Here is a 14,321-nt window from a genome sequence, read left to right as displayed (position 1 = left end):
GCGGGACCCCACAAGTCAATGGTTGTGTCCCCCAAAGACACCATCTGGGAACGACCCTCCAGGAAGGACCGGAGCCACTGCAGAACAGTACCTCCAAAACCCATCCTGGCAAGGCGCCCCAGAAGGATACCGTGATTGACAGTATCGAAGGCTGCTGAGAGGTCCAACAGAACCAGCAGGGACACACTTCCCCTGTCCAGCTCCCGGCGTAGATCATCAACTAAGGCAACCAAGACTGTCTCGGTACCATGCCCCGGCCTGAAGCCAGACAGTCCCGGATCTAGAAAATCAGTATCATCCAAGAATGCCTGGAGTTGTGTGGCCACCACACATTCCACGACCTTGCCTAAAAAGGGGAGATTGGAAATAGGCCAATAGCTGTCCAATTGAGTGGGGTCCAGTGATGGCTTCTTCAACAGCGGTTTGATCACAGCCAATTTCAGGCTCGCTGGAAATATGCCTTCCCAAAGGGAGTCATTCACCACCACCTTCACCCACTCAGCCAATCCCCCTCTGGTTTCTCTCACCAGCCAGGATGGGCAGGGGTCTAGGATACATGTGGTAGCCCTTGCCTCTCCAGGCACCTTGTCCACATCCTCAAGTTCAACCAATTGAAAAGAATCCATCAAAATGGGACAAGCTCGTGCTCATGTTACATCCTCGGAAGCTGCCGTTAATATGGTGTCAAAGCTGGAACGGATCAGAGTGGCTTTGTCCACAAACAATCAAGCAAATGCTTCACAGCAGGCTGCCGAGCTGTCAGGGACCCCATCTTGAGGGGTGGGGTTTAACAAACCTCTGACAACTCGAAACAGCTCCGCCGGACAGTTCTTTGCGGATGCAATATTAGCTGCATAGAAGACATTCTTTGCAGCGTCTATTGCTGCAGCATGTGTCCTTAGGTAGGATCATAGCCATGTTCGGTCTGATTCATTCTACTTCAAACGCCACACACCCTCTAGTTCCCTCTTCTTTCGCTTCATCGCTGCCAACTCCTCGGTGAACCAAGGAGATGGTTTAGCTTGGGTACTCGAGAGGGGACGTTCCGGGGCGATCGTGTCTATTGCCCTGGCCACCTCCCCATTCCAGAGAGAGACCAGAGCATCGACAGGATCACCAACCGAGGCTGCGGGAAACTCCCCAAGAGCCGTCAGGAATCCATCTGGATCCATAAGCCTCCTGGGGCGGACCATTTTAATAGGTGGTCCACCCCTGCAGTTAGCCTAAACCTGATCAGGTGATGGTTGGTCCATGGCAAAGGAGCGATGGTAAGCTCCTCCACACCACCACCTTCCTCCCAAGATAAGGTGCACTAAGGCTTTGTAACTCCCACCCTCCTTAGTTTGTTTCCAAAGTGCACAGTGCTGGGGCAGAGAGGGATCCAATTCATAGATTACTCTAAAACTCATGGGGATGGGGAACTAACAGAGAACTAAAAGACAGTAATGGGTTCACAATTAAAGTGCCAGTAGTTATAGCAGCGTTACACAGTTTTAAAGTGATAAAGTGCTTAAGTGCCCGAGTGCTTTGACATAAAAATTCGGATCAGTTTTTGGCTGTACCCTGGGTTGATAACAAGGCCCGCCCTCCCCCGCCCCATGAGCAACCCTCCCTAACCCTCAACTAGCAGGTCCACATTGCAGGACTAAACACAATTCATAACAGCATGATGGAATATCATAGCAAGATGTTAAAAGCAATAAAGCAATAAATTATAACTAAGATAAAGTGGTTAGTTCAGAAATTGGTCCAAAGATTACTTTTACATCAGATGAAGCTGGATGCCAGAGTAACCCGGTAGAAGGTTAGGTAAGGCAGACAATGCTCAGGCCCAGTCAATATAGAAGATAGCAGGCTGACACGTCTCAGCAGCAGGGCCCCGAGAGGTGGACTTACGTCCTCAAGTCTTATGGGCGGTTGTAGATGGGAGCCCCCGGTCACAAGCGGGCCCTGAGAGGTGGAATTATGTCCCCAGTCTTATGGGCACTGGGCGGTAGTAGATGGGAGGCCCCAGTCCCAAGCGGGCCCCGAGAGGTGGAATTATGTCCTCAGTCTTATGGGCGGTAGTAGATGGGAGGCCCCGGTCCCAAGCGGGCCCCGAGAGGTGGAATTATGTCCTCAGTCTTATGGGCGGTAGTAGATGGGAGCCCCTGGTCCCAAGCGGGCCCCGAGAGGTGAATTATGTCCTCAGTCTTATGGGCACTGGGCAGTAGAGGATGGAAGCCCCCGGTCGGAGGCAGTAGACTGCCCACACCAACACAGCAATAACTAACAAAGACCTCCCACACTACAACTCAGCCCCAGGCTCGGCGCCCCAAGATTTTAAACCTAGCAGGATAAACAAGCTGCTAACCAGAGTCACTTGCCGCCGGCCTGCAACCAAACCCCTCCTCCGCACAACAATGACCACGGCGGCAGTCGGTGGCAGCAGCGGGAACCCCCTGCCGCCCAACGCGATGGAAGAACCACAACTAGGGTCCGGTTAATGGCAAGAGGGCAAAGCGAGGAACAGTAGCTGGAGCAGCGGCCTCACAGCCCCCAGCCGCGTCAGGAGCAAGCTGGCAGGCAGCGTGGTTCTCGGCCCAGGCTCGGGTGGAGGCCTCAGATCACGCAATATGCTGGTCCCAGAGAAGTTCATCCAACAAGGTATAGGGAGAAAAGGGGCGATGGCAAATTTCATGACAAAAGGGTTGTAACATAAGCATTAATGGCACTACTTTTCATATTTATTTATTTTAAACATCTCTAGCACCCACCAGTTAAAATATCTGAAGTTATTTTGCGTTTTAAAGACTTTTAAACTTACATGCCTACAGTCACACTTTTGATACAATAGTGGTGATGTTTGATTCAATAAATTATATGTGAGATGAAAATAAAATATATTTTATCATCAATTTGTTTTTAGGTTTATGAGATATTAAGATTAAACATGCATGACTAAACTGTTTATGATGGCATGTACTGAAGTACAGTCGACATTCAAATACGAGCTATTCTTTCTTACTCAAAGTGTCCTTTACAAATGCTTATTTCAGACATTACTACACAAAATCATGGGTTGAGGCTATCTGGAGTGTAATGAAGTCATGTGTCACCAGATGCAGAGAATACCCAGCCTTATTCCTTTTAACTGCTGTATATACTCATATATCAGTTGACCTCATATTTAAGTCAAGGTTTGGGGCCAAAAGTAAGGATATGGAAATGACCTATGAATAAGTTGCAAGTCATTCTGTGAATGGTCCTCGGGGGACCAGCTGCTTCTGGCCACTGTTGCCATTTCCCCATGCAGGCATTCAGAAAGACGTTCAGAAGTGTTGCTATAGCAAAGAGAGTAGAGAGGTCACTGCTTGTTTTTGGTTCTACCAGGATGGACTAAGCTCTTGCCTTGCACCACTGTATTTGGAGAAGGGAATAGTTTTTTTTCTGGATAAGAGTTAAAGTATCGTATTCATGTTGGCCCAATAATAAGTTGACCCAGGTTTTTTGGGTTGATTTTTTGTCTAAAAGTTCTAGACTTATACATGAGTATATGAGGTACGTAATTCCAAGGAAGCTCTTTCTTATGAGAAACTGGTGCCTGGCAGTTATCGCAGACAGGATAACGACAAATACATTGAAACTTAGTGTAGTCAAGAAAGAGGTGCTCCTGTCCAGTTGAAAGACAGATCTAGGAATAGGAATTCATCTTGTGTTAAATGGGGTTGCACTCCTCTTGTAAACACAGTTTTGCAGTTTGGGTGTACTCCTGGATTCAGCTCTGAGCTTGGAGACCTCAGAGGGAACACCAACTATTTCTCTGCCTTGTGATGTGTTACATTTGGCTATGGTGGTACATGCAGGGTCCTGTCTTAATGCTTGGTGACGGGAAAAGTCTGGATGTGTCATCCTTCAGGACCTTGCTTTTTGGTGCTTTGGGTGGCTCATTCATGCTTAAGGAGGGTATTGGGGACATTTATAGTCATGGTAATGGAGCCATGCTCATAAGTGTGATGTGAATATGAAACAGGTCACAAGTTTGTCTTACAACATCATAATTAATTACCGTATTAGGAGGGCAGCCTATTTTTGTCCTTGTTTCAACTCACGTTACCATATTCTTGGTCTTCAATTTGATGTTATGTAGAGGTTCACTGAAAGAAGGTCCACTAATGGTTACTGTTCCCTATGTCTTGTTTATCAAAAATGAAAGAGACAGAGAGGGAACAAATATAAATATACTGTATACATTGGATTCACATAAATAGGTATCAGGTTAGTAATTCATAGGCTGCTAGAAAATCCTCCAATGGGAATGAATGTCCATTTTGATGCTTCTGTGTGACTGAGCATATTGACTGAAAAATGTGGTGCCACATTACTAAAAAGTATCCCCTTTAAGTGAAGAGTGCCAACTCCCATTATTCCATAGCACTAAGCCATAGCAGTTAAAGTGGCACCAAATTGCCTTCATTCTACAGTGTAGATGCACCACAAAGAACAGTTTCGTGAAATAATCTTTCCCCATCTCTGCTTATTTGAATTATTCTTTTACACATTTATTTGGGAGTTGTACTCAAAGAGACTTCTTTCTAATAAGACATGCAAAAGATTGTACTGCCTGTGGTTCCCTCCCTCCCCATAAACCACTGAGTTTGCTTTCAAAGACTTTTGGCAAACTATTGTAGTTTTAAAAAAATATCTACATTGAAGATAGGTTCCTGTGCACATTCCTTCAAGCTATTCCACTAATATTCAGGATTTAAATAGAGTTGCATAAAATAACCCTCTCTAACTATAGTTTTAAACAGGTCTACTTTGTTTACTATCTTTTCTTTGGAAAAACATCTAACTATAATTGATAGAACTATAATGAACAAAATGAACTGTTGGAAAAATGTTCTTTCCCATCTGTAAAAGTGCATATTTTTCATACTGTATTCATCCAGATGGAATTCAGGGTGGATTTGCCCTACTTGGCTATTTAAAGTATAGGTTTAATGTACTGGCTCTTACTAGCTTGACACCGGGATTTTTACTTATATTATTGGTACAGAAAATAGTGCAGAAAATTAATTTTTAGGATATTTTTGTTAGATATAAATGTAAACACAAATCTGTAAGTGAGATAAAGCAAAATCCAGAATCTTTGTCCTGAGTTTATTTGGTTTGCCTCTCTGAATGCTCAATTAAAGAGACACAGTTTGATATGTTATTAGATTTTTAAATGGATGGGCGACTCACTTCTCATCAAGTGTAGAGAAGTGATATTTGTAGATAAGAAAAGAATGAAAGCATAATCTTTGGAAGCCTATCTACAATCTCTCTTCTGTACTTTTTTCCTTCCAAAGTAAACCATCAATAATAACTGGTGGATTTTCTTGGTAAAAGGAAAGGACACTTCTTAAATTCTTTTCCTGTCAGATAAGCTTGCCTTATCTCCTTATGGGAGTAACACAAAACAGCTACTCTTGAAACAGCTGAAGTTCTCATTCATTTATCGCCATCAGTTTTATTTGTTACCCACCTCTCCTCACAGCTCGAAGTGGGATACAATGCAGTTAAAACACAGTATCATTAAAATACCTATCTTAAAATACATAAACAAAGATTAAAACAGGAGATTTTAAGGAGATTCCACCTGAACATCAGGAAGAACTTCCTCACTGTGTGAGCTGTTCAGCAGTGGAACTCTCCCCCAGACTGTGGTGGAGGCTCCTTCTTTGGAGGCTTTTAAGCAGAGGCTGGATGGCCATCTGTCGGGGGTGCTTTGAATGCAATTTCCTGCTTCTTGGCAGGGGGTTGGACTGGATGGCCCATGAGGTCTCTTCCAACTCTACTGTTCTATGATTCTAACACCAATACTTAAATTTAAAATTCATAGTTTAAAATTGACTGGGTAGACCTGCCTCAAGAAATAAGTTTTGTGTCTTACATTTTGACAGCTCCTGTAGCTCATGAAAAGGTCCTCTGGGTGATGGTCGCCAGTCGGCTTCTGACTGGTTGGAGTAGATCCCCCCCCCCCTTAGGACCGCAGTCCTAAAGATCAGATTGTACGGGAGGAAGTGATCCTGTAGGTAATGTGGACCCAAATCATGAAGAGCTTTAAAGGTCAAAACCAACAGTTTGTACTTTGCCCAGAAACAAATTGGCAACCAGTGGAGTGACTGTAGTATGGGTGTAATATGCTCACTCCTGAATGTTCCTGTAAGTAGTCTGGCTGCCATGTTTTGAACTAATCAGAGTTTCCAAACTTGATACAGAGGTAACTCAATGTACATCGTATTGCCGATGCCCAGCCTTCAGGTCCTCCAAATCTATGAAGGGGCACGGCATATCAGCTGAAGCTGGTAGTAAGCACTCCTAACCGTCGCATCTACCTTGGCTGACATTTGGAGGGATGGATCCAGGAGACCTCTCAAGCAGCGGACATAGTCTTTCAGGGGGTGTGTAACCCCATCCAGAACTGGTTGACACCCCCCCCCCCATCCCTAGGTTACAATTCTTAATGGCAAGCACTTCTGTTTTGTCTGGATTCAGTTTCAATTTGGTTTTCTTCATCCAGTTTATTACCTCCTCCAGGTATTTAGTCAGAGGAAACGCAGTATCCTTAGCTAATACTGTTTTTGAAAACATGAAGAAATATATTTGGGTGACATCAGCATACTGATAGCATCCCGCCCAATGCCCCTGGATGATCTCTCCCAGTGGTTTCATGTAAATGTTTAAAAACACTGGGGATAGAATGGCATCTTGTGGGATGCCATAAAGCAGCTTCTTTTTTGAGGAGCAGCTATCCCCAGCATCACCATCTGGAATCTGCTTGAGAGGTATGACTTGAACTACTGCAACACAGTGCCTCTGAATTCAAAATCCCTTTTCAGGAGTTCCAGAAGGATACCATGGTTGTGAGCCAGTGTAGGTATAATGGTTTGAGTGTTGGACTATGCTTGAAGATCATGATTTGAATGGGTTGTATGTTTTCCGGGCTGTATGGCCATGTTCCAGAAGTATTCTCTCCTGACGTTTCTCCCACATCTGTGGCAGGTATCCTCAGAGGTTGTGAGGTATATACATCAGGAGAGAATACTTCTGGAACATGGCCATACAGCCCGGAAAACATATAACAACCCTGTGATCCCAGCCATGAAAGCCTTCGACAACACATGATTTGAATACTTGTTTATCAATAAAACCCACTGGGTGTCCTTGGGCAAGTTGCACACTCTTCCGAACAAATATTTCTAAGAAAACCCTGTGGTACTTTAAGTTCACCATAAGCCAAAGATGACAAAGGCATGCAACAAAGGCTGTGATATAAGAATCTATGTACTGGAGCGGTCTTAGTGACATTAGGCTATAAGACCAACAGAATCTAGAGGAGAAGTGGGACTTCTGCAGTTCTCCAGATATTGCTAGAGATATATTGCTGGGCTGTAACTCTAGCACTCCTCACCCTTGGCTATGCTGCCTGGGGATACTGGGATGTACAGTTTAATATCCTGAAGAACTGCATGATTTCCATGACTGATTTAGTGGAACTAGGAATGATAATCCTGCTTTCCCCACTGCTGCCTTCCATGCACTTTCAAAACTGGATCTGAAGAAATAGGAAACCTTCTGGAGCCGCTTTTTGGATGGCGCAAAACAGGAATGAAATGACATTTCACAACAAAACTCCCACTCTCTCTTTGTCTCTCTATATTTAGAATTTCATAGAAACAGCCTTTTTCATTTCCTTTTGCTGCCTGCTATCAATTTTATTTCCAGTGCAGATATTACCTACACCTAGCTGTTAACTGTATTGCTTGAGGAAACAGTGACCCCATGGATTTCTCAGAAAAGGAATATTCAGAAGTGGTTTTGCCCGTTCCTTCTTCTGAAATGTAGCTTACTGTGCCTGGTATTCATTGGCAGTCTCCCATCCAAGTATGGCTGTTATCTACTTACTAATAGATAGCTTGAAATAATGTGCACGGGAACATTTATACATATGTAGCATAGGAAGCTGAAACAGATAGACTATTAACAGTACATTGGATTTATCCACAAGTGCCTTTAACTATTATAGTTTGTTCTACAGCTTGAGAGTCAAAGCCTATCATTTCTTTTGTGGCACTCCTCAGTCTATTCAGTTCTGCTTTATGATGTATTCCCAAGTCCAAAACAATGTATTCTCCATAAGTACCATAAAATCTTTTTTCTTTTATATGCAGGTATTATATGCAGAGAGATTACTTTTTAAAGTTGTCTAATGTTAGAAATCATGCTTCTTTTAAATGGAGCTAAACCAACAAGCTGGCTAAGAGAAAAGGCAAATTGGCAAACTTGGAGAAAATACTATTGAGATTGCTGACAGGATTCCATTGTCTATGGATCCAGACCCCAGTAATTGTCAAAGTCCAAATCCATTGACATAATCTATATTATATGCAAAAACCAAGAATAAGTGATGTCATCTTTGTTCTTAAATTGTTCTTTGAAAGCCAGAAATAATACTATATTAGTAGTGAATGGCAGTACAGTAAAGCAGGGAGAAGTACTTCTTAGCTGTAAACTACTTGTCCTAAAGGATAAAATGTGAATATTTAATATATTAATTATTCTGCATTAGGTTTTTAATTAAGTGTATTTTTGTGCGTATATTCTTGTTAATTATTAACACCTTCAAAGGTTTTGTAACACCATCTTCGTCTTCCTCCTGTTTCCAGAAATCTTGTCCAAAGTCTTCTTACATTCTGAAGCATTCTGTAATACTCTTACAGAGATCCAGGGGCCAGGCTAGATGAAGCTTTGTGTTACAGAAGTAAAATATTTTCATACCACAGGCCCTGGTTCTTACACGTTTGTTATATTGAAATAATTTAGTCTCACAAATCCTGGTTAGATTAAAAGGAGCATCAGTTTGTTTTTAAGAGCACGGTCTTAATAGAAAACAAACTGAATATAGTAGGCACTGATATCTCATATTGCTCGAAATTAGATTCTAATCATTTTACAAATATGACAGCCATTTAAAAATGGGCAGGAGAAACAAAGATCCACCAATGCAGCTGGGATCTCGATCTGCCCAGATGACTTAGAGAACATATATCCCCCAGTGCTCATATTGAGCATGAACTCATGGTTTATTCCTCCCACTCTTAATGTTTTATCATGAGGTTGTATACGTTTTAGAAAATCATTGATTTTAGATACGTTAATGTGTGAACACCTTAGTGAGTGAGCATGCTGTACAAGTACATGGTATTATGATATGTGATCAAGAGCAAAAAGCCTTTGTTTTCTTCCTTGAGAAGTAGAATCTTTTAAAACAAACTTTACTAGGGGCAGAAATGAAAAAGAGTAAATATACTGTCCCTACATTTTTTCTTGATTCAGTGACTCATTTTGCAGAGAAAATTCTTCCTTCCATCTATAGGTAGATGAAGTGGAATGGTTGTGTTTTAAAATATCCACAAAAGCACTCAGTGGGCTTAATACCTTTACACAATGTGATTTTGTACCGTTGGTATGTAACTGATCCGCTCTCAACTGCTATGGTTGACAAGTTTCACTGTTCTGAAAATATTTCTTAGTGGAATCATCACACTCCTGCTTCTCACCTTTCTCTATTTTTACAAAGGTGCTCATTAGTGATAAATTTGAATGGCTATAACTACATATGGCAACTAATAAATATTTTTGTATACTCATTGGATTGTGTATCATGATTCAATAAATTGAGGACTGATTCTTTATAAAGCTTTGTTGGACATGATCAATAAAACAGCTTTTCTCCCCCCTCTCTTTTTTTTATTCCTTTTTATTGATGAGCTTGCCCAGCTACCCCAGTTCTGTTTGGTGCATAGTTGCTTGCAGTGGGGCTACAGTGATGGTGTCTTCGCGCCAACAAAGAATGGTTTGGGCGCCTGGCTGGGCATGTGATTGTAACATGAGAGGGAAGAGTTGGTTCTTACAGGTTAGCAAGCAAGTAATCGACTAGTCCACACCGAGGCATGCGTCCCGACATGGCATCCGTTTGCTGTTTCTCGTAGTACTTCATTATCTCCTGAACGATGTCTCCCACGCTGTATCCCTTTTTGGATGCTTTATCAGCCAGTTGAGGGAGTTTAGACAGTTCCCCATCCTGTTCGTTCATGAATGTCAGGTTTGGCACATTGAATTGTGAAGCAACCAGCCATTGGAGCACAGCTTGTAGCTCTTTGTTTTGGGCACTGTTGTTGCAGTTCTGATTATTAACAATCACTTCAGAGCCTGAACTAACTAATGGCCTGCCATGTCTACCATCAGAGTCACTGCCGTTAGCCATCAACATACACAACTTCATCACAGATTCCACCAGTTGATCAATAAACTGCTTGTTTATCTGTTCCATGTCATACGTATCATGTGATTTTGACGAGGCTCTTTTGTTGTCAACAAAAGTAGGTTGTATTTTATAACCCCTGTCACTGCTGCTCTCATCTGCAAAACCAGCTTCTCTAAGTACTTTCTGGATGATGGACAGCAGGATACTTGAAATATCACCTTTTTGGGATTCCAAGTGATCCATCCTGCCCCCTCCTTGCCCTCCTTGTCTTGCGTTGAACTTGCCAGATCTGTCATGGACATAGCCAAATGATGTAGTTTGTGTCTCACGCATTGCTTGTTCCTTGTTTTTTTCTAGGAGGTGTTGCTGGATTAGCATTAATGCTGTTATAATAAGGTCTTTAGCATACACATCCATTGAACAGTGCTTGTCTGCACCTTTGCTTCCAGATGGAAGGGGCTTGTATTGTCCATTTCCTTTGCCTCCTCCGCGCATTTCACTTTTAAGTGATGCAAACTGGAGTCCCTGAGATTTGGAGTCTGAATGACCACCGGCTTTCAGTGCTGCGAATGCTAGGCTATGAGATTTTTTATCATCCCCTGCCAGTGCTTTGAACAAGCGTTTCACCATTGCTTCCAGAATTTCAGTCGACTTCTGTGTTCCTGCATTGAACAAGTTCTTCTTTACGGTGTTCACAAAGTCTGAGTCAGTCATGAGGACTCCCGTGACGTTGTGAAGGTTCTTCATGGTAGAGTCAATTAAGTCAGATATGACATCTCTGGTATGTTTCAGGAGTACTTTCTTCAACACCACACATGCTGGTGGGGGGTGCTTTCCTTTTTGTACTTTCATTGTTTTCATGAATGAGAACATCATATCAGATGCTACCTGGTTTGCATATACCATCAGTCCTTTGTTTACAGAGGCATCATCTTGTCCAGGCTGTTTCCTTTCACACATTTGTCTGTCTGATCCACCTGGCCTGTAGCCATGCTGATTAGATGCGTTCATTTCTCCATAGAAGAGTGATGCTTTTCTGGGATCATTAGGGGATGTATCACCCATTCTGCCGCTAGATCCACGAGGACTAATTGACTGCCGAATACATTTACCACTGCTTTCGAATTTATCCTTCATTTCTTTATGTGCCATTTGAACCACTAAAGAACACAACTTGTTAACGTAATATGAAAGATCATCTCCTCTCTGGTTACCGGAACCCCGAAAGGTTGTATCGTGACTTTGGGACATCTTGTTGCGTGCAGGCGAATCGTATGCTGATTTACGAGAGCCTGAGGGGGTTAGTGCATGCTGGAACCCAACTGCGTATTTCTGAAGATCGTTGCTGAGCCAGCTGACAACGTTGACTTCGTCAGAGGACCCTTGTTTGAAAAGGCAGACTGCTCCTTCGGAATTACTGTGGTGATCTCCTTCTTTGTCTTTTATTACGATGACTTCCTTTTCTTCAAGATTACGCAGATCAAGGGCAGGGTCTGGTGGGCAAGGTATTCTCTTTTTTTTATCTTTTATATTAAGACTGGCAACATCAACGAAACAGATGACTTTGCGGTCTCTGTCGCTTTGCCCCTCTGGGCTATAGAGGTTTACTTTGCAAAGGCCGGTTTGACTGTGTAACCAGTCAGTCTCTTGTGCCATACTATTCGTCCGAAACCAGAATTGTACCTCCGGATGCGGAGCGTTCTTCTTCCAGGTTTTGCTGACCCTGCCCCACTCAAGATGTTGCCTCCTCTCTCAGCTATCCATGCTCTAGTACTGGCTGGTGGCATTTCCATTTGTGTGCACATATGGTTTCTATGGGAGCGATGACATCACAAAGCATAAATATCACCCATCAACCAATGGTGCCCTGGACATGCTTAACACAAGATTTCTTTGCATTTTTCATCTCTTTGCCTGTACTAAAACTATATTCAAAAGATTTTGAGTCATAATTTGACTAGCAGATCAAAAAATATGGAAATAACATTTTTGCTTCCTAAATATTTTTGTTTGATTATCCCCATTCAAAACAATACCAAGAAAGTAAACAACACCACTTATCTGAGACATGCTTAATTTTTCTATAAATAAATATATTTTGTTGTATTCTCACAAAGCTCAGTGTGGTATTGATATGAAGGATTATTAAAAATGTTATTTCTTATATAGGGTCTTTGATTGTATAAAGTTATAGTGAGCTCACATCAAAGAAATCTTAATATGTTATTTCCAGTTTTCTCTCATCATTTTTTTTATTTCTGCCTTTGATTCATCTTTGCTTCGAGTTTCCTTTCTACTTTCTTTTCATTACTAGACACTCTGAAGCATTCAAAATATAAATTTTATATCTTTATAATGGGATTGTGGTTTGAACAAGGATAGGTTCTTGAACTACTTGTAGTATCTATAGGTGGCTGTGATGAAAATGAATAAAAAGAACTACCAACTAGATTTCTGCTTTTCATTTCTTTATTTTGACAGTATTTCTTTGTGCCTTACAAGTAAAACTATTGAAGGGCAATGCATAAACAATTTTTAAGAGCAATTATAGAACATACAAAAGTTCAGATAGCAGAAAACATACCTGTTTAATTAATACTTTCCTACTAGCCAAATCAGACATATGCACCATCAGCCCAAACACGAAGTATTTTTGAAAGATTCTTGCTTTGGCTAGCATCTGCAGGGGAGAGGATTCCATAGTTGAGGAGCAGCTTGAGTATTTCTCTATTTGTCAAGTCATTGTGACTTGCACTTTTGATTTATTTTTGAAAATTGAGACGTAAAACCTCAAAAACTAGATAATGAGATGACAGTTCAGTTTTAACAATGGTTGTTGGCAGACCGGGACAGAAATATTGTTGCCTAAAGCCAACATGAGTAGAAAACCGTATTATGGAGGAAGCATTGGAATATTGTGGCTGAGTACCAGAAAGGAGATGTGATAAGCTGGTCAAGAAGTCCGTTATGAGAAAAGATTATCTACTATTATTTGTAGTGAGCCAGGAATCACTGCTACTATTTAGTATATTATTGATGGACTGGAGTTTGTGAATGTATTCCAATTCCTCTGTTTATCTTTCCAATCTTCTCTTGTAGTTCTGTTGTTGTTTTTGTTGTTCAGAGGTCAGAGAAAGAATTTCCATGAAGATTGAAATGTTCTGCAACTTGTTTTTGTGTGTTCCCATTCCTAGTGGCTGGTTTGTGTCAATTTATTCTTTGGTGCAGAGCTTTTTGGTTTATTATAATGCGATCTATGTGGTGCTGCCTTTAAAAAATGCTCACAAATTTCAGTTGCCTCAAAGGGCTGTAGCCAGATTGTTAACTGAGGCTGGCTATAGGGAGCAGATGACTCTTTTGTTATACTATCAATTTCTTGACTTTATTCAGAGTGGTGCATTAGACCTATAAAGCAACTTGGGTCCAGGCCATTATAAGGATTATATCTCCCCATATGAATCGAGTAGAACTACCGTTAAGATCATCTAGATAAAACACCTCTCTCTCTCTCTCCTAACTCCTTATCAGGCTTGGTTGGTGACAACAAGGGAGAAGGCCTTCCAGGTCTGGTTGCTTCCAGACTTTGAAATTCTCTTCCTAGAAAGGCTGGAATGTCCCTGTCATGGCTCTCTTCTTAACAAGTCAAAACATTTTTATGCCATTAGGCTTTTGCATCCTGGCAAAGGTTAGGCTTTTAATGCTACACAGAGCTTATATTAAATGTTTGAAGGTTATATAACAGGTGCTTTGGACTTCCAACTCCACAATTCCTAACAGCCAGTAGGTAGGGTGTTAGAAATTGTGGGAGTTGAAGTCCAAAACACTTGGAGGGCTGAAGTTTGCCCATGCCCATTCTATAACTGCTTTCAGTGCATATTTAATGCATGTTAATATTTTTAATGTTTACTGTTTTAAAGAAAACTACTATAAATTGATATGGAAATGGTATTTTAACAGCAGTAAAAGTCGCAAATGTAAATAAAACTTACTCAAAAAACTGTTGGAGTGGATGCCAGGAATTGGAAAC

General features: G+C 41.6%; 2 protein-coding genes across 6 annotated transcripts in view; one reads left to right on the top strand and one right to left on the bottom strand.

The window, feature by feature from the left end:
* The window catches only part of phc3 (polyhomeotic homolog 3), an 85,089-nt gene that overhangs the window by 45,752 nt on the left and 25,016 nt on the right, over positions 1–14,321 (top strand). The gene's annotated exons all lie outside the window — the stretch shown is intronic.
* LOC103278163 (A-kinase anchor protein 4) lies at positions 9,768–12,078 on the bottom strand. Its single transcript, XM_008106036.3, has one exon. It carries the CDS (start codon positions 11,948–11,950, stop codon positions 9,938–9,940), a length of 2,013 nt encoding a protein of 670 aa, XP_008104243.1. The 5' UTR covers positions 11,951–12,078; the 3' UTR covers positions 9,768–9,937.

The sequence above is a fragment of the Anolis carolinensis genome, chromosome 3 (genome assembly GCF_035594765.1).
Source record: "Anolis carolinensis isolate JA03-04 chromosome 3, rAnoCar3.1.pri, whole genome shotgun sequence".
NCBI lineage: Eukaryota > Metazoa > Chordata > Lepidosauria > Squamata > Dactyloidae > Anolis > Anolis carolinensis.
Note: the sequence above shows the minus strand (reverse complement) of the source record. Positions and strands in the feature narration are given on the sequence as shown.

Bases quoted from the DNA above. Each gene is read 5' to 3' on its own strand.
- LOC103278163 (XM_008106036.3), bottom strand. From the start codon at position 11,950: ATGGCACAAGAGACTGACTGGTTACACAGTCAAACCGGCCTTTGCAAA.